This window comes from Mustela nivalis (assembly GCF_964662115.1).
Source record: "Mustela nivalis genome assembly, chromosome: 7".
NCBI lineage: Eukaryota > Metazoa > Chordata > Mammalia > Carnivora > Mustelidae > Mustela > Mustela nivalis.
This window is the reverse complement of record NC_139026.1, coordinates 94,502,006-94,522,696: the sequence shown is the minus strand read 5'-3', so window position 1 is coordinate 94,522,696 and position 20,691 is coordinate 94,502,006. Positions and strand designations below refer to the sequence as shown.

At 38.7% G+C, this 20,691-nt stretch overlaps 1 protein-coding gene across 1 annotated transcript; it reads right to left on the bottom strand.

Moving 5' to 3' along the window:
• Positions 1-2,440: 2,440 nt before the first annotated feature.
• On the bottom strand, positions 2,441-3,418 carry LOC309869850 (olfactory receptor 6C4; the record flags this gene model as incomplete). The annotated part of the gene is made up of 1 exon (XM_082741628.1): positions 2,441-3,418. The coding sequence occupies one exon, from the start codon at positions 3,416-3,418 to the stop codon at positions 2,441-2,443; it is 978 nt and encodes a 325-aa protein (XP_082597754.1).
• Between the last annotated feature and the right edge of the window lie 17,273 nt (positions 3,419-20,691).

Here is a 20,691-nt window from a genome sequence, read left to right as displayed (position 1 = left end):
CATTCCAAGGGTAGGAGAAGGAGCCTCCGAGTACCAGGTTCAGCTCACCAGTCAGTTGCCGGGGTTATGTCCTTTTGATGGTGTTCCACGATAATTTGTAATAAATTAAAAATCATTACTAATCTCTAGCTTAACCACCATGAAACCCAGATATTCACAATAGTAACAGCTTTACATATAAAACTTTTTATTCTAAATACCATGCAGTCTTCAATATTTTCTATGATTCTGGAAATTTTCTCTCATAACCAGTCCAATACAGTTTGTTTCTTAAATGTCCAAGAAGCGTCATTCCACTCAACAATATTACCACATATAAAACATGTGAACACACCAGGTGATGTTCTATTTTTACCTCAAATGGTAATGAATGATCTGCGTGCATTAGGATATTACTAAGCTATGAATGAATCCCTACGAATGAATGGTATGGCATTCAAGTACTCAGCATTCCAAAAAATGTTTTCAGTTCCTTTGAAGTTGAGACCCTACCACCACCAGTTCATATTCAAGCTGTTGTGACCTTGAATCCATGTGTAGAGTTCTTGCTTGGGTAGTCTATTCCCATTTGGTTGCTAAGACTCATAATTTGGAACATTCCAAATATAAATCCATATTAATATGTTTTATTCATTTTCAGTTTATGAAACAGGCATCCATGGCTTATGTTATAAACAAAAACAGAAACTTGGGAAAAGTTAAAAGAATGGAATAATATTATGGAATTTGTCCTTTCTTGCCATCAGGGAAATTCAAATCAAAACCACATTGAGATACAACCTTATACTAGTTAGAATGGCAAAAATTGATAAGGCAAGAAAAAACAAGTGTTGGAGAGATTGTAGAGAAAGGGGAACTCTCTTACACTGTTGGTGGGAATGGAAGTTGGTGCAGCCACTTTGGAAAACAGTATGGAAGTTCCTCAAAAAATTAAAAATAGAGCTACCCTGTGACCGAGCAGGCGCACTACTTGGTATTTACCCCAAAGATACAGATGTAGTGAAAAGAATGGCCATATGCACCCCAATGTTCATAGCAGCAATGTCCACAATAGCCAAACTTTTGAAAGAACTGAGATGCCCTTCAGCAGAAAAATGGATAAAGAAGATGTGGTCCGTATACAGAATGGAATATTACTCAGTCATCAGAAAGGATGAACACCCAAATTTTGCATCAACATGGATGGAATTGGAGGAGGTTATGCTCAGTGAAACAAGTCAAGCAGAGAGTCAGTTATCATATGGTTTCACTTATTTGTGGAACATAAGGAATAGCATGGAAGACATTAGGAGCGTGAAGAAAAAAATGAAGGGAGATAAATGGGATGGGGAGATGAACCATGAGAGATTATGGACTCTGGGAAACAAACTGAGGGTTTTAAAAGGCAGGTGGGATGGGTGAACCTGGTGATGGGTATTAAAGAGGGCAGAGATTGTATGGAGCACTGGGTGTTATATGTAAAGAATGAGTCATGGAACAGTACATCAAAAAATAATGATTTACTGTATGGTGACTAACATAACATAATAAAAAAATGAAAAAAAATTGTCCTTTCTAATATCTAACAAAAGTAAACAAGCAAATGAAAATAAAATTACAATAGAAAAAGAAATCACCAGAAACTACCAAAGAGAGAGCGTGGGAGATCTCAGCCATTAACCTAAAAAGATCCCAGCCAGAAAAGCAACAATAGATTTTGTCTAGAAGAGGGAGGCTTTCAACCCTGGCTCTAGAAGACTCTTCTAACCACAGCTTCTAGAAAATGTAAGTTGAAAAGTCTTGGGGGATTTTCACCTCATTTGGAGAAATGTGGATCAAATGTATACCCTTTTTATTTTCCTTTAGGGAGGAATGAAATTTGTAATGGCTACAATTGAAAGATGAATGACAAAGGGGAGAAGAATAAAAATTATTCACACTTTGTCCAAAACATACTCTCCAGGGATTACTGACGAAGAGCAATGCCAATGCCAGATTTCCTTCAAAATAATGCTGAGGATATAACTTCTTTCCTCAAAACTTCTCTTGACTCACCAATGTCCACTGACTGTGGAGTTTGTAATTAAATAATACCTTCATGATGGTCCCTTCTTCTCATTCTAAATTCTTATCCTTCCACTCTTCTAAATAAGCAATGTATTTTGCCTTTTACATTTCAGGTCATTTCTGGAAAATAATTAACTCCCTCCAGCTGTTCTTTTTATGGATTCTCATTCTTGCTCTCTAATAGCACTTACCTTTTCTTTTATTTTTGGTAAACTTACTACATAAATTTACAGTTTAACACCTTTCTGCCATTCCATGCTGCAGATTCCTTGAACTTAGGACCTATGTCATTCCTATTTTTATCCTCAAGAGCCAGTTCAGCATCTGAGACATAGTAGACACTTAGTACATATTTAGTATGTGCAAGATACTTTTCATGGAAATGTATTGTGTTTTAAAGCTTCACAATCTTTTTGATGGTGTCCTTGAATGCTTGCTTCACTTGCTGATTTCTTAGAGTATAAATGAAGGGGTTTAACAAGGGAGTAATTGAGGTAATGAGCACAGCTATTCCTTTGTTGAAGGCACCTTCTTCTTTTGCAGAGGGATTGATGTACATAAACATGCAGCTGCCATAGGAGAGGGAGATGACAATCATGTGGGAGGAACAAGTGGAAAAAGCCTTTGTCCTTTGCTGGGCAGAAGGGATCCTCAAAATGGTCCTGATAATGTATGTATAAGAAAAAGTCACCAGCGTTGGTGGTATAGTGGTGAGCATAGCTGCCTTCCAAGAAAAAGTCACCAGCAGCAGAGTAACCACCAGAGTCACAACTGCCAGGAAGATGACCATCACTTCTAGGAGTCTTGTGTCTGAGCAGGCCAGCTCCAGAAGGGGCCCATAGTCACAGTAATAGTGATTCAGAACATTGGAAGCACAGAAATCTACCTGGCTCATCAGGATGATTGGGGGTAAGATAGCTAGGAATCCCCCCAGCCAGGAGCAGAACACGAGTTGTACGCAGACCCTGTTGCTCATGATGGTCAGGTAATGCAGGGGTTTGCAGATGGCAACATAGCGGTCATAGGACATAGAAGCCAAGAGGTAAAACTCTGTTGCTCCAAGAAATATAGCAAAGAAATACTGAATCAAGCATCCAGCAAAACTGATGACTTTATTTCCTGTTGTCACGCTGGTCAGAAATCTGGGAATAAAAATGGATGTGAAGGAAACTTCTAAGAAGGAGAAATTCCGGAGGAAGAAATACATGGGGGTCTGGAGGTGAGGGTCTACTAGAGTGAGAATGATGATAGTCAGATTTCCTAGGACACTTAATATGTAGGTGAGGAACAGGAAGATGAATATCACAGCCTGGACCTCAGGTTGATTTGTGAAGCCCAACAGAATAAATTCAGTCAACGTCCTGTTTTTCATAGTTGACCTTTAGGAGATCTGAAGGAGAGAGGTGAGTGATAAAAACTCAAGTTTCTCAGGTAGGAGAAACAAAGCTGATCCTAATGAGTCACGTCATATATTCCTCTCTATGCAGTTGACCTAAACTAGCATCAGTTTGCTCTGGCCTTTGCTCCATGGAGGCCCAGTTATCTTCTGTGTGAAAGCCCTTTTTCCTAAAGTCTTTTTAATTCCCCAAGTTGATATATTCCTGGACACTTACTAGACTCTGTTAAAGAATAATTACTCAATTTTTTTTTCACAGAAGAATAACATTTTGAATCTATCCTTTAATCCCAAAATGTTTACAAAATCTGAATATTTAAGCACTTTTCTCTGACTCAATTAATTTCTCATACTTCTGTTTTCTTTGTGGAACTATTTCTATCAGATTCTGTTTTCTGTGCTTCTCTTTCCCCTTGTTGTGCTCTTCCCCCTTCCCTGTAGTATTTGGCGTTTCACTGGCTGTCTGCCATAGATCCTCATCTCCATTATTGTCCAAATCTCTGACTTCCTCGTTTCAGCAACCATTAGGACATACTTCACATGAATACAGTTATAGGTTTTGAAGCATAAATGATTTTTCTGTGCCCCTATTCTTTGGAAGCACAAATTTGTTGCAGGCTTTTAAGATCTTTGGTTCAGTATGATCTCATATTGTGAGCATTTTTGACTATATGAACAAGGCAGTGGTATCCATAAATCATAATAATTAGCATTTTCTTATATGTTTTCCTGCCATGTTCAAAGTCCTTTCTTTTTAAAAAGATTTTATTTATTTGTCGAGAGAGAGAGAGAGCACAAGCAGGGGGAGTGGCAGGCAGAGCACGTAGAGGGAGAAACAGGCTCCCTGCCAAGCAAGGAACCCCATCCAAGACATGATCCCAGGATCCTGGCATCACAACCTGAGCGGAAAGCAGTAGCTTAACAGACTGAGCCACCCAGGCAACCCTGCCATGTTCCAAGTATTATAGGTAGATTTGGGATATATCTCTGAATATAGAGATTTTGAAATTTCCACAGACAGCACCTCAGAGTGGATTTTACTCAAAGTCTTAAAGTTTCCTAAATGGCAAAATAAAGATGACAGTTTATCATGCCTCAAATGTTCCTGGTCTCTATTCTTGGCATATAGAAACCAGGAAGAGGGACATTCATGTTTCTCACAAGAAGAGTCCTTTGCAGATAAATGGGCAATCCCCAAAGAAGGAAACTTTGGCCATGGTGTCCTGTGTGCATTTTTGGATTTTTCTGATTCAGAGGCAAAGACAATAGAAAGGCCCATCTACTTCACTTGCCTACAGGTTAGAAAAAATCATATCGTCAGGATTTTTCTTGTCAATCTCCCCATTAATCCATACAACTGTTGGGGGCAGGAGGCAATATTAAACATGGATTTGCCTTCAGCCTTCCCTTCCTGTTTGTACTAACCTGTGGTCGTTAGCAAGTACTACATTTTCATCCCAGTTTTCACAATTGATTGACTTCATGATCCACATTTATAGAATAATATCAGTGACTTTAAAAACACACTGTGTTAATATCCTTGACAATCTGAATGACTGCAGTGTGATGGTTGTCTGTTCCTAAGAGGTAAATCAAAGGTGATATGTGCCACATGAGTCTCTGAGTATTATCAAATTTAACATGCTGTCTACTGGCTTCCCATCAACATTCTACTCTTCTTTCTCTCCTTTTGTTGCTGGAGTCACTAGCCATAAGTGACTATATGTACTTATTTTAAGAAATTGAATTATAATTGACATACAATATTACATTAATTTCAGGTGTGCAGCATAGTGATTTGACATTTTTATGCATTATGAAATGGTCACCACAATAGGTCTAGTTACTATCTGCCACCATAAAAATATTAGAACATTATTGATTGTCACTTATGTTATACATTATATCCGTGTGACTTATTCATTTTATAACTTGAAGTTTGTACCTGTTAATCCTCTTCACCTATTTTGCTTCCCTCCCCCCAGCTTCTCCACACTCTGGTAACCATCAGCTCATTTTTGTGTCTATGAGTCTGTTTGTCTTTTGTTTTGTTGGTTTTTTTTTTTTTCTTAGATTCCGCAGGTAGACATTATATTCTTCTCTTAATGAAAGTACCCAAGTGTGTGGGGCTTACCTAGGAAGCATACTACCTTTCATTCTATGAATCCAAACCAGAATCCAATTATAGTACCTGAGAGACATAGTCCTTTACACATATAATGAAAAAGAAATAAACAAATAACCCTCATCCCAGCAATGACAGAAGAGTGGACTTTGATAGATGGAAAATTCCTTAATATTTTCGTTCTAAGGGAGATTATCTTGAAGTCAGAAGGAAGAGTTTGGGCTTCTCTGCAGTTTCTATGTTAGGCAGAACGACATAGATTTTATCTGCTCTTTTGAAAACAGTCACATGGGGATCAATTTCCTGAAGAAGATAAACATGCCCGGTGGACTTAAGTTTAAATGCTTCACATGAACCTCAATTGTTGACAACTTCGAGAACAAGTTGTAAACATATGGCTGAGGAGAGAAGGTCCAGAGAGACCTTAATATGGGTTTCATGAGAGAATGTGTCACAGACATGCAGTTTGTGAAGTTAAGAGCAATGGAGTGAGATACCTAGGGATTGGTGTGCCTGGCCTACTCATTCTTCCTATTTTCTTTCTCTTTAATAACCCAGTTTTGTCAGTGCCCAAACCCGAAATAAATGAATTCACTTCACAGTGAATTACCGTAATCCTTTGAAAAAATTTATTTATTTATTTATTATTATTATTTTAAATAAACATATAACGTATTTTTATCCCCAGGGGTACAGGTCTGTGAATCACCAGGTTCACACATTTCACAGCATTCATCATAGCACATACTCTCCCCAATGTCCATACCCCCACCACCCTTGCTCGCCCCCCCCCCCGCCCCCCAGCAACCCTCACTCTGTTTTTTGAAATTGAGTCTTTTATGGTTTGTCTCCCTCCCAATCCCATCTTCTTTCATTTATTTTTCCTACCCCCAACCCCCACATTGCATCTTCACTTCCTCATATCAGGGAGATCATATGATAGGTGTCTTTCTCTGAATGGCTTATTTCATTAAGCATAATACCCTCTAGTTCCATCCACGTCTTTGCAAATGGCAAGATTTCATTTTTTGATGGCTGCATAGTATTCCATTGTGTATATATACCACATTTTCTTTATGCATTCATCTGTTGATGGACACCTAGGTTCTTTCCATAATTTGGCTATGGTGGACATTGCTGCTATAAACATTCGGGTGTTCATATCTTCTGCCCATTTTTTGATGTGTTTGCCTGTTTCGTGTGTGTTGAGTTTGAGGAGTTCATTATAGATCCTGGATATCAACCTTTTGTCTGTACTGTCATTTGCAAATATCTTCTCCCATTCCGTGGGTTGCATCTTTGTTTTCTTGACTGTTTCCTTTGCTGTGCAGAAGCCTTGATTTTGATGAAGTCCCAAAAGTTTATTTTCGCTTTTGTTTCCTTTGCCTTTGGAGACATATCTTGAAAGAAGTTGCTGTGGCTGATATCGAAGAGATTACTGTCTATGTTCTCCTCTAGGATTCTGAAGGATTCCTGTCTTACATTGAGGTCTTTTATCCATTTTGAGTTTATCTTGGTGTACGGTGTAAGAGAATGGTCGAGTTTCATTCTTCTACTTATAGCTGTCCAGTTTTCCCAGCACCATTTATTGAAGAGACTGTCTTTTTTTCCACTGTATGTTTTTTCCTCTTTTGTCAAAGATTAGTTGACCATAGAGTTGAGGGTCCATATCTAGGCTCCCTACTCTGTTCCACTGATCTATGTGTCTGTTTTTATGTCAGTACCATGCTGTCTTGGTGATCACAGCTTTGTAATAAAGCTTGAAATCAGGTAACGTGATGCCCCCAGCTTTATTTTTGTTTTTCAACATTTCCTTAGCGATTCGGGGTCTCTTCTGATTCCATACAAATTTTTGGATTATTTGCTCCAGCTCTTTGAAGAATACTGGTGGAATTTTGATCGGAATGGCATTAAAAGTATATATTGCTCTAGGCAGTATAGACATTTTAACAATGTTTATTCTTCCAACCCAAGAGCATGGAATGGTCTTCCATATTTTTGTGTCTTCTTCAATTTCTTTCTTTCAGTTTCTTTCAATTTCTGTAGTTCCTCAAGTACAGATCCTTTACCTCTTTGGTTAGGTTGATTCCCAGGTTTCTTATGGTTCTTGGTGCTATAGTAAATGGAATTGATTCTCTAATTTGCCTTTCTGTATTTTCACTGTTAGTGTATAAGAAAGCCACTGATTTCTGCACATTGACTTTGTATCCTGCCACGTTGCTGAATTGCTGAATGAGTTCTAGTAGTTTGGGGGTGGAGTCCTTTGGGTTTTCCATATAAAGAATCATGTCATCTGCGAATAGAGAGAGTTTGACTTCTTCATTCCAATTTGGGTTCATTTTATTTCTCTTTGGTGTCTGATTGCTGTTGCTAGGACTTCTAATACTATGTTGAACAAGAGTGGTGAGAGTGGGCATCCTTGTCTTTCTCCTGATCTCAATGGGAAGGCTGCAAGCTTTTTCCCATTGAGGATGATATTTGCTGTGGGTCTTTCATAGATAGATTTGATGAGGTTCAGGAATGTTCCCTCTATCCCTATATAGATACTTCTCCAATGAAGACATACAAATGGCTATCAGGCACATGAAAAAATGTTTATCATCACTAGCTCTCAGGAAGATTCAAATTAAAACCCCATTGAGATATCACCTTACACCAGTTAGAATGGCCAAAATTAACAAGACAGGAAATAACATGTGTTGGAGAGGATGCGGAGAAAGGGGAACCCTCTTCCACTGTTGGTGGGAATGCAAGTTGGTGCAGCCTCTTTGGAGAACAGTGTGGAGATTCCTCAAGAAATTAAAAATAGAACTTCCCTTGGGGAGCCTGGGTGGCTCAGTGAGTTGAGCCACTGCCTTCAGCTCAGGTCATGATCTCAGGGTCCTGGGATCGAGTCCCGCATCAGGCTCTCTGCTCAGCGGGAGCCTGCTTCCCTCTCTCTCTCTGCCTGCCTCTCCATCTACTTGTGATTTCTCTCTGTCAAATAAGTAAATAAATAAATAAATAAAAATATTAAAAAAAAATAGAACTTCCCTATGACCTGCAATTGCACTACTGGATATTTACCCCAAAGACACAGACGTAGTGAAAAGAAGGGCCATATGTACCCCAATGTTTATAGCAGCAATGGCCATGGTCACCAAACTATGGAAAGAACCAAGATGCCCTTCAATGGATGAATGGATAAGGAAGATGTGGTCCATATACACTATGGAGTTTTATGCCTCCATCAGAAAGGTGAATACCCAACTTTTGTATCAACATGGCCGGGACTGGAAGAGATGACGCTGATTGAAATAAGTCAAGCAGAGAGAGTCAATTATTATATGGTTTCACTTATTTGTGGAGCATAACAAATATCATGGAGGACAAGGGGTGTTAGAGAGGAGAAGGGGGTTGTGGTAAATTGGAAGGGGAGGTGAATCATGAGAGACTATGGACTCTGTAAAACAATCTGAGGGGTTTGAAGTGGCAGGGGGGTGGAAGGTTGGGGTACCAGGTTGTGGGTATTATAGAGGGCACGAATTGCATAGAGCACTGGGTGTGGTGAAAAAATAATGAATACTGTTTTTCTGAAAATAAATAAATTAATTAACAAAAACACAACAATAACCATTCGGGTGCACATGCCCCTTCGGAGCACCACTTTTGTATCTTCAGGATGTATACCCAGTAGTGCAATCGCTGGGTCATAGGGTACCTCTATTTTCAGTTTTTTGAGGAACCTCCACACTGTTTTCTAGAGTGGTTGTACTAGCTTGCATTCCCCCAAACAGTGTAGGAGGGTTCCTTTCTCTCCGCATCCTTGCCAGCATCTGTCATTTCTTGACTTGTTAATTTTAGCCATTCGGACTGGTGTGAGGTGGTATCTCATTGTGGTTTTGATTTGTATTTCCCTGATGCTGAATGATGTGGAGCACCTTTTCATGTGTCTGTTGGCCATCTGCATGTTTTCTTTGCAGAAATGTTGGTTCATGTCCTCTGCCCATTCCTTGATTGGATTATTTGTTTTTTGGGTGTTGAGTTTGCTAAGCTCTTTATTAATTTTGGATACTAGCCCTTTATCTGATATGTCGTTTGCAAATATCTTTTGTTGTCTTTTGGTTTTGTTAACTACTTTCTTTGCTGTGAAAAGGATTTTAATATTGATGAAATCCCTATAGTTCATTTTTGCCCTTGCTTCTGTTGTCTTTGGCGATGTTCCTAGGAAGAAGTTGCTATGGTTGAGGTCAAAGAGGTTGCTGCCTGTGTTCTCCTCAAGGGTTTTGATGGATTCCTTTCTCACATTGAGGTCCTTCATCCATTTTGAGTCTATTTTCATGTGTGGTATAAGGAAATAGTCCAATTTCATTTTTCTGCATGTGGCTGTCCAATTTTCCCAACACCATTTGTTGAAGAGGCTGTCTTTTTTCCATTGGACATTCCTTCCTGCTTTGTCAAAGATTAGTTGACCATAGAGTTGAGGGTCTATTTCTGGGCTCTCTATTTTGTTCCATTCACTTATGTGTTTGTTTTTGTGCCAGTACCATACTGTCTTGATGATGACAGTTTTGTAATAGAGCTTGAAGTCTGAAATAGTGATGCGACCAAACTTTGGCTTTCTTTTTCAATATTCCTTTGGCTATCTGAGGTCTTTTCTGGTTCCATATAAATTTTAGGGTTGTTTGTTCTATTTCTTTGAAAAAAAAAAAAGGATGGAATTTTGATAGGGATTGCATTGAATGTGTAGATTGCTTTAGGTAGAATAGTCATTTTCACAATATTTGTTCTTCCAACCCATGAGCATGGAACATTTTTCCATTTCTGTGTGTCTTTCTCCATTTCTTTAATGAGTACTTTATAGTTTTCTGAGTATAGATTCTTTGTCTCTTTGGTTATGTTTATTCCAAGGTATCTTATGGTTTTGGGTGCAATTGTAAATGGGACTGACTCCTTAATGTCTCTTTCTTCTGTCTTGTTGTTAGTGTAAAGAAATGCAACTGATTTCTATGCATTGATTTTATATCCTGACACTTTACTGAATTACTGTACCAGTTCTAGCCATTTTGGAGTGGAGCCTTCTGGGTTTTCCACATATAGTATCATATCATCTGCAAAGAGTGAGAGATTGACTTCTTCTTTGACGATTTGGATGCCTTTAATTTCTTTTTGTTGTCTGATTGCTGAGGCTAGGACTTCTAGTACTATGTTGAATAGCAGTGGTGATAACGGACACCCTTGCTGTGTTCCTGACCTTAGCAGAAAAGCTTTTGGTTTTTCTCCATTGAGAATGATATTTGCAGTGGTTTTTTTCATAGATGGTTTTGAAAATATTGAGGTATATAGCCTCTATCCCTACACTTTGAAGAGTTTTAATCAGGAAGGAATGCTGCACTTTGTCAAATGCTTTTTCAGCATCTATTAGAGTATCATATGGTTCTTATTCTTTCTTTTATTAATGCATTGTTTCACATTGATTGATTTGTGGATGTTGAACCAACCTTGCTGCCCTGGGATAAATCCCACTTGGTCGTGGTGAATAATCCTTTAATGTACTGTTGGATCCTATTGGCCAGTATTTTGTTGTGAATTTTCACATCTGTGTTCATCAAGGATATTGGTCTGTAATTCTCTTCTTTGATGGGATCCTTGTCTGATTTTGGGATCAAGGTAATTCTGGCCTCATAAAATGAGTTTGGAAGTTTTCCTTCCATTTCTATTTTTTGGAACAGTTTCAGGAGAATAGGAATTAATTCTTTAAATGTTTGGTACAAATCCCCCGGGTAGCCTTCTGGCCCTGAACTTTTATTTGTTTGGAGATTTTGATGACTGTTTCAATCTCCTTACTGGTTATGGGTCTGTTCAGGTTTTCTATTTCTTCCTGGTTCAGTTGCAGTAGTTTATACGTCTCTAGAAATGTATCAGTTTCTTCCAGATTGTCGAATTTGTTGGTGTAGAGTTGCTCATAGTACGTTCTCATAACTCTTTGTATTTCTTTAGTGTTGGTTGTGATCTCTCCTCTTTCATTCATGATTTTATTTATTTGGGTCATTTCTCTTTTCTTTTTGATAAGTCGGGCCAGGGGTTTATCAATTTTATTAATTCTCTCAAAGAACCAACTCCTAGTTTTGTTGATTTGTTCTATTGTTTTTTTAGTTTCTATTTCATTGATTTCTGCTCTGATCTTTATAATATCTCTTCTCCTGCTGGGTTTAGGCTTTCTTTGTTGTTCTTTCTCCAGCCCCTTTAGGTGTAGGGTTGGGTTGTGTATTTGAGACCTTTCTTGTTTCTTGAGAAAGGCTTGTACCACTATATATTTTCCTCTCAGGACTGCCTTTGTTGTGTCCCACAGATTTTCAACCGTTGTGTTTTCATTATCATTTGTTTCCATGAATATTTTCAATTCTTCTTTAATTTCTTGGTTGATCCATTCATTTTTTAGAAAGATGCTCTTTAGTTTACATGTATTTGGGTTCTTTCCAAATTTACTCTTATGATCGAGTTCTAGCTTCAGAGCATTATGGTCTGAAAAAATGTGGGGAATTATTCCAATCTTTTGATACTGGTTGAGACCCGATTTATGACCCAGGATGTGGTCTCTTCTGGAGAATGTTCCATGTGCACTAGAGAAGAATGTATATTCTGTTGCTTAGGGATGGAATGTTCTGAATATATATGTGATGTCCATCTGGTCCAGTGTGTCATTTAAGGCCTTTATTTCCTTGTTGATCTTTTGCTTGGATGATCTGTCCATTTCAGTGAGGGGAGTGTTAGAGTCCCCTACTATTATTGTATTATTGTCAATGTATTTCTTTGATTTTGTTATTATTTGGCTTATATAGTTGGCTACTCTCATGTTAGGGGCATAGATATTTAAAATTGTTAGATCTTCTTGTTGGACAGACCCTTTGAGTATGATATAGTGTCCTTCCTCATCTCTTATTATAGTCTTTGGCTTAAAATCTAATTGATCTGATATAAGGATTGCCACTCCTGCTTTCTTCTGATGTCCCTTAGCATGGTACATTGTTTTCCACGCCCTCACTTTAAATCTGGAGATGTCTTTGGGTCTAAAATGAGTTTCTTGTAGGCAGCATATTGATGTTTTTTTTTTTTTTAAATCCATTCTGATACCCTGTGTCTTTTGATTGGGGCATTTAGCCCCTTAACATTCAGGGTAACTATTGAGAGGTATGAATTTAGTGCCATTGTATTGTTTGCAAGGTGACTGCTACTGTATATTGTCTCTGTTTCTTTCTGATCTACTACTTTTAGGGTCTCTCTTTTCTTAGAGCACCCCTTTCTATATTTCCTGTAGAGTTGGCTTGGTGTTTGCAAATTCTTTCAGTTTTTGTTTGTCCTGGAAGCTTTTTATCTCTCCTTCTATTTTCAATGATAGTCTAGCTGGATATAGTATTCTTGGCTGCATGTTTTTCTCGTTTAGTGCTCTGAATATATCATGCCAGTTTTTTCCAGCCTGCCAGGTCTCTGTGGATAGTTCTGCTGCCAATCTAATATTTTTACCCTTGTATGTTACAGACTTCTTTTCCTGGGCTGCTTTCAGGATTTCTCTTTGTCGCTAAGAGCTGTGAATTTTACTATCAGGTGATGAGGTGTGGACCCATTTTTATTGATTTTGAGGGGCGTTCTTAGCATTTCCTGGATTTTGTTCTTTGTTCCCTTTGCCATATTAGGGAAATTCTCTACAATAATTCTCTCCTATATACCTTCTGCTCCCCTCTCTCTTTTTTCTTTTTCTGGAATCCCAATTATTCTAATGTTGTGTCGTCTTATGGTGTCACTTATCTCTCGAATTCTCTCCTGGTGGTGTAGTATTTGTTTGTCTCTCTTTTGTTCAGCTTCTTTATTCTCCGTCATTTGGTCTTTTATATCACTAATTCTTTCTTCTGCCTCATTTAGCCTAGCAGTAAGAGCCTCCATTTTTTGATTGCACCTCATTAATAGTTTTTTTTATTTCAACTTGGTTAGATTTTAGTTCTTTTATTTCTCCAGAAAGGGCTTTTATCTCTCTGGAAAGGGTTTCTCTCATATCTTTGATGACTTTTTTGAGCCTGGCTAGAACCTTGAGAATCATCATTCTAAACTCTAGATCTGTCATATTACCAGTGTCCATATTGATTAGGTCCCCAGCCTTCGGTATTGCCTCTTGTTTTTTTTTTTTTTTTTTTTTTTTTTTGTGGTGAGTTTTTCCGCCTTGTCATTTTGTCCAGATAATATTTGCTTTCTCCTGCTCTGGAATTATGCTGTTCTCCTTAGTGAGAGAAGTTGGTCTTGGCTGGGTTTCTTGTTGATCTTCTGTGGGAGTGGCCTGTTGTAGTGATTCTCAAGTGTCTTTGCCCCAGGTGGAATTGCACTGCTAAGTAATCTGTTTAGGTTTGCTTTTGGGAGCTTTTGTTCCCTGAGCGCTTTTTGTAGAGTTCTGGAGGATGGGAATGAAGATGGTGGCCTCCCAAATCACCGGCCAGGAGGAGCCGAGAGCTTGGGGTCCGGCTCCTCAGTGTGCCCTCAGAGAAAAATGCCCAACTGCCCCTGCCTCCCTGGCCTCTGGTTGCTAATGGAGGAAAGCTCTCAATTGGTCAAAAAAGCGCCTGGTCGCTTCCATCTCTGTGGCCTCCGGCTGCACTTTGAGGTCACCCAGCCTGCGACCTGTTCAAGGTAAACCTGAGTTGAGAGCTCACTCCTTGGCTTTGTCGCTGTAGCCGGCTTCCCCGCTCTACTATCTGCAAGCTCTGTGACACTCAGACACCCCCAGTACTTCTGTGACCCTGCGGGACCTGGGGTTATGCTGACCCTGCATTGGCTTCCCTGCGGTTTTGCCTCTGGAGCGATGTCCTTCCATGGAGCAGACTTTTTAAAAGACCTGATTTTAATCCTAGAGGAGAACATAGGCAGTAATCTCTTCCATATCAGCCACAGCAACTTCTTTCAAGATATGTCTCCAAAGGCAAAGGAAACAAAAGTGAAAATAAACTTTTGGGACTTCATCAAAATCAAAAGCTTCTGCACAGCAAAGGAAACAGTCAGAAAAACAAAGAGGCAACCCATGGAATGGGAGAAGTATTTGCAAATGACAGTACAGACAAAAAGTTGATATCCAGGATCTATAATGAACTCCTCAAACTCAACACACACGAAACAAGCAAACATATCAAAAAATGGGCAGAAGATATGAACAGACACTTCTCCAATGAAGACATACAAATGGCTATCAGACACATGAAAAAATGTTCATCATCATTAGCCCTCAGGGAGATTCAAATTAAAACCACATTGAGATATCACCTTACACCAGTTAGAATGGCCAAAATTAACAAGACAGGAAACAACATGTGTTGGAGAGGATGTGGAGAAAGGGAAACCCTCTTCCACTGTTGGTGGGAATGCAAGTTGGTGCAGCCTCTTTGGAGAACAGTGTGGAGATTCCTCAAGAAATTAAAAATAGAGCTTCCCTATGACCTTGCAATTGTACTCCTGGGTATTTACCCCAAGGATACAGATGTAGTGAAAAGAAGGGCCATCTGTACCCCAATGTTTATAGCAGCAATGGACACAGTCGTCAAACTATGGAAAGAACCAATATGCCCTTCAACGGACAAATGGATAAGGAAGATGTGGTCCATATACACTAGGGAGTATTATGCCTCCATCAGAAAGGATGAATACCCAACTTTTTATCAACATGGACAGGACTGCAAGAGATGATGCTGAGTGAAATAAGTCAAGCAGAGAGAGTCAATTATCATATGGTTTCACTTATTTGTGGAGCATAACAAATAGCATGGAGGACAAGGGGTGTTAGAGAGGAGAAGGGAGTTGGGGTAAATTGGAAGGGGAGGTGAATCATGAGAGACTATGGACTCTGAAAAACAATCTGAGGGGTTTGAAGTGGCTGGGGGGTTGGAGGTTGGGGTACCAGGTTGTGGGTATTATAGAGGGAACGGATTGCATGGAGCACTGGTTGTACTCAAAAATACAAATTAAGCCCACACATATTCTCCGCATACTAAAATTCACTTTTCAGGGGCTCACTGCAATGCAAAGGCAGATAGATTGGCTTTGATTTCTGAGACACATTAATATAACCTCAGATCTGATATAACTTTGGACTGGTGGGCCCATGAAATATCAGGCCACAGAGAAACCACTGCCCTGTGGTCCTGAGAAGAAGGAAAGGGACTCTCCTCCTGAGCCCTGAATAATGTAGTGACTGATTCATGTACAACATGTGGGAAAATGTGCCACTGTCTATACAGTTGAGCAGACTCATTTCCCTGGGAACTGTCCATTAGCCAATGAAAAATGTATTTTATGGGATCACTAACTCGCTACTTACTATTTTTTGACCATGGTGGACACTTAACAAGGAATAGTACTCATCCATCTCTCTAGATATGCTATCATTGAAGCAATAACACAATCATCAATAAGACACTTCTTATACCCTTCAGAGTTCTAGACATCATTGATAATGACCACAGCATTTACTTTACTTCTCAAATACACAATGCTGGGTTTTGAAAAGGCATTCAGTAATACTCCCCACCTTTTCCTCCCCACCCCCTTTACCAGCCTCAGGGTGTGGGCCTTAGAGAGTGCAGTAGAGGTTTTCTTTAAGAAACCTTGTTAACATTTCCTTAGCTAAGGAAATGTTGAAAAACAAAAATAAAACTGGGGGCATCACGTTACCTGATTTCAAGCTTTATTACAAAGCTGTGATCAAAAAGACAGCATGGTACTGGCGTAAAAACAGACACATAGACCAGTGGAACAGAGTAGAGAGCCCAGATATGGACCCTCAACTCTATGGGCAAATAATCTTCAACAAAACAGGAAAAAACATACAGTGGAAAAAAGACAGTCTCTTCAATAAATGGTGCTGGGAAAACTGGACAGCTATAAGTAGAAGAATGAAACTTGACCATTCTCTTACACCGTACACAAAGATAAACTCAAAATGGATAAAAGACCCCAACGTGAGACAGGAATCCATCATAATCCTAGAGGAGAACATAGGCAGTAATCTCTTCGCTGTCAGCCACAGCAACTTCTTTCAAGATATGTCTCCAAAGGCAAAGGAAACAAAAGCGAAAATATACTTTTGGGACCTCATCAAAATCAAAAGCTTCTGCACAGCAAAGGAAACAGTCAAGAAAACAAAGAGGCAACCCACGGAATGGGAGAAGATATTTGCAAATGACAGTACAGACAAAAGGTTGATATCCAGGATCTATAAAGAACTCCTCAAACTCAACATACACCAAACAGACAATCATATAAAAAAAAGAGAAGAAGATATGAACAGACACTTCTCCAATGAAGACATACAAATGGCTATCAGACACATGAAAACATGTCATCATCACTAGCCCTCAGGGAGATTCAAATTAAAACCACATTGAGATATCACCATACACAAGTTAGAATGGCCAAAATTAACAAGAGAGGAAACAACATGTGTTGGAGTGGATGTGGAGAAAGGGGAACCCTCTTCCACTGTTGGTGGGAATGCAAGTTGGTGCAGCCAACTTCAGATATTATGCACAGAACTTCAGATATTATTTCTTTTTTTAAACTTTATTGAAGTATAATTGATATATAAAAAACTGCATGTATTTAATGTATACAATTTAATGTGTTTGGACATAGGCATATACTCATGAGACTATCACCACAATCAAGGTAGAAAACTAATCCATCACATCCAAAAGTTTCCTTATACCGCTTTAGGTTTTTAAACAATGTGGTAAGTGCTTAATTAATAGGAAACCTACCCTCTTAATAATTTTTTAAGTGCATAATACAGTATTGTTAACTATAAGCATTATAAAGCTATATATAGCTTTATATAGCATTATAATGCTATAATAAGCAGTATTGTTAACTATAAGCATTATAAAGCTATATATAAGCTATATATAGCATTATAATGCTATAATAAGCTAAAGCTTATTCATGTGCATAAATGAAAATTCATACCCATATACAACTCCCTTTTCCCCGTCCCCTAGATCCTGATAAGCCCCATTCTATTCTCTACTTCTATGAGTTTTATTATTTATTTACCTCACATAAATGAGATTACATAGTGTTTTTTCTTCTGTGACTGGCTTATTTTATTTAGGGTAATATCCTCCAGGTTCATCCATGTCATCCCATATGGCAGGTTTTCCTCCTCTTCCTCCCCCTCTATTGGTTTCAGGAACAGAATTCAGTGGTTCATCATTTACAACATCCAGTGCTCTTGATAAATTCTCTCCTAAAACCCATCATCCATCTAGCCAATCTCTCACCCACCTTCTTCCATCAACCTGCAGTTTGTTCTCTATTTTTAAGAGTCATTTATGACTTGTTTCCTTTTCTCCTTTCTGTGCCTTTCTCATATGTTCATCTGTTTTATTTATTAAATTCCACATAAGAGTGAAATCATATGGTATTTGTCTTTTTCTGACAGCCTTATTTCACTTAGTGTAATATACTCTAGTTTCATCCATGTCATTGCAAAAGGTTAGAATTCATTCTCTCTGATGGCTGAGTAATAATATTTCATTGTATATATATGTATATACACATCTTCTTTATTCATTTATCAGTGGGTGAACACTTGGGCTCTTTCCATAATTCGACTATTGTTGATAATGCTGCTATAAACATCAGGGTCCATGTGTCCCTTTGAATCAGTATCCTTTGGGTAAATACCTAGTAGTGCAATTGCTGGATCATAGGATAGTTCTATTTTTTTATTATTATTTTTTTTTTAATATAATTTTTTATTTTTTATAAACATATATTTTTATCCCCAGGGGTACAGGTCTGTGAATCACCAGGTTTACACACTTCACAGCACTCACCAAAACACATACCCTCCCCAATGTCCATAATACCACCCCCTTCTCCCAAACCCCCTCCCCCCAGCAACCCTCAGTTTGTTTTGTGAGATTAAGAGTCACTTATGGTTTGTCTCCATCCCAATCCCATCTTCTTTCATTTATTCTTCTCGTACCCACTTAAGCCCCCATGTTGCATCACCACTTCCTCATATCAGGGAGATCATATGATAGTTGTCTTTCTCTGCTTGACTTATTTCGCTAAGCATGATATGCTCTAGTTCCATCCATGTTGTCGCAAATGGCAAGATTTCATTTCTTTTGATGGCTGCATAGTATTCCATTGTGTATATATACCACATCTTCTTGATCCATTCATCTGTTGATGGACATCTAGGTTCTTTCCATAGTTTGGCTATTGTGGACATTGCTGCTATAAACATTCGAGTACACGTGCCCCTTTGGATCACTACGTTTGTATCTTTAGGGTAAATACCCAATAGTGCAATTGCTGGGTCGTAGGGCAGTTCTATTTTCAACATTTTGAGGAACCTCCATGCTGTTTTCCAGAGAGGTTGCACCAGCTTGCATTCCCACCAACAGTGTAGGAGGGTTCCCCTTTCTCCGCATCCTCGCCAGCATCTGTCATTTCCTGACTTGTTGATTTTAGCCATTCTGACTGGTGTGAGGTGATATCTCATTGTGGTTTTGATTTGTATTTCCCTGATGCCGAGTGATATGGAGCACTTTTTCATGTGTCTGTTGGCCATCTGGATGTCTTCTTTGCAGAAATGTCTGTTCATGTCCTCTGCCCATTTCTTGATTGGATTATTTGTTCTTTGGGTGTTGAGTTTGCTAAGTTCTTTATAGATTCTGGACACTAGTCCTTTATCTGATATGTCGTTTGCAAATATCTTCTCCCATTCTGTCAGTTGTCTTTTGATTTTGTTAACTGTTTCCTTTGCTGTGCAAAAGCTTTTGATCTTGATGAAATCCCAATAGTTCATTTATTCCCTTGCTTCCCTTGCCTTTTGCGTTGTTCCTAGGAAGATGTTGCTGTGGCTGAGGTCGAAGAGGTTGCTGCCCGTGTTCTCCTCAAGGATTTTGATGGATTCCTTTCGCACATTGAGGTCCTTCATCCATTTTGAGTCTATTTTTGTGTGTGGTGTAAGGAAATGGTCCAATTTCATTTTTCTGCATGTGGCTGTCCAATTTTCCCAGCACCATTTATTGAAGAGGCTGTCTTTTTTCCATTGGACATTCTTTCCTGCTTTGTCGAAGATTAGTTGACCATAGAGTTGAGAGTCTATTTCTGGGCTCTCTATTCTGTTCCATTGATCTATGTGTCTGTTTTTGTGCCAGTACCATGCTGTCTTGATGATGACAGCTTTGTAATAGAGCTTGAAGTCCGGGATTGTGATGCCACCAACGTTGGCTTTCTTTTTCAATATCCCTTTAGCTATTCGAGGTCTTTTCTGGTTCCATATAAATTTTAGAATTATTTGTTCCATTTCTTTGAAAAAGATGGATGGTACTTTGATAGGAATTGCATTAAATGTGTAGATTGCTTTAGGTAACATAGACATTTTCACAATATTTATTTTTCCAATCCAGGAGCATGGAACATTTTTCCATTTCTTTGTGTCTTCCTCAATTTCTTTCATGAGTACTTTATAGTTTTCTGAGTATAGATTCTGTGTCTCTTTGGTAAGATTTATTCCTAGGTATCTTATGGTTTTGGGTGCAATTGTAAATGGGATTGACTCCTTAATTTCCCTTTCTTCTGTCTTGCTGTTGGTGTAGAGAAATGCAACTGATTTCTGTGCATTGATTTTCTATCCTGACACTTTACTGAATTCCTGTATAAGTTCTAGCAGTTTTGGAGTGGAGTCTTTTGGGTTTTCCACATATAGTATCATATCATCTGCGAAGAGTGATAATTTGACTTCTTCTTTGCCGATTTGGATGCCTTTAATTTCCTTTTGTTGTCTGATTGCTGAGGCTAGGACCTCTAGTACTATGTTGAATAGCAGTGGGTATAATGGACATCCCTGCCGTGTTCCTGACCTTAGTGGAAAAGCTTTCAGTTTTTCTCCATTAAGAATGATATTTGCGGTGGGTTTTTCATAGATTGCTTTGATGATATTGAGGTATGTGCCCTCTATCCCTACACTTTGAAGAGTTTTGATCAGGAAGGGATGCTGTACTTTGTCAAATGCTTTTTCAGCATCTATTGAGAGTATCATATGGTTCTTGTTCTTACTTTTATTGATGTGTAGTATCACATTGACTGATTTGCG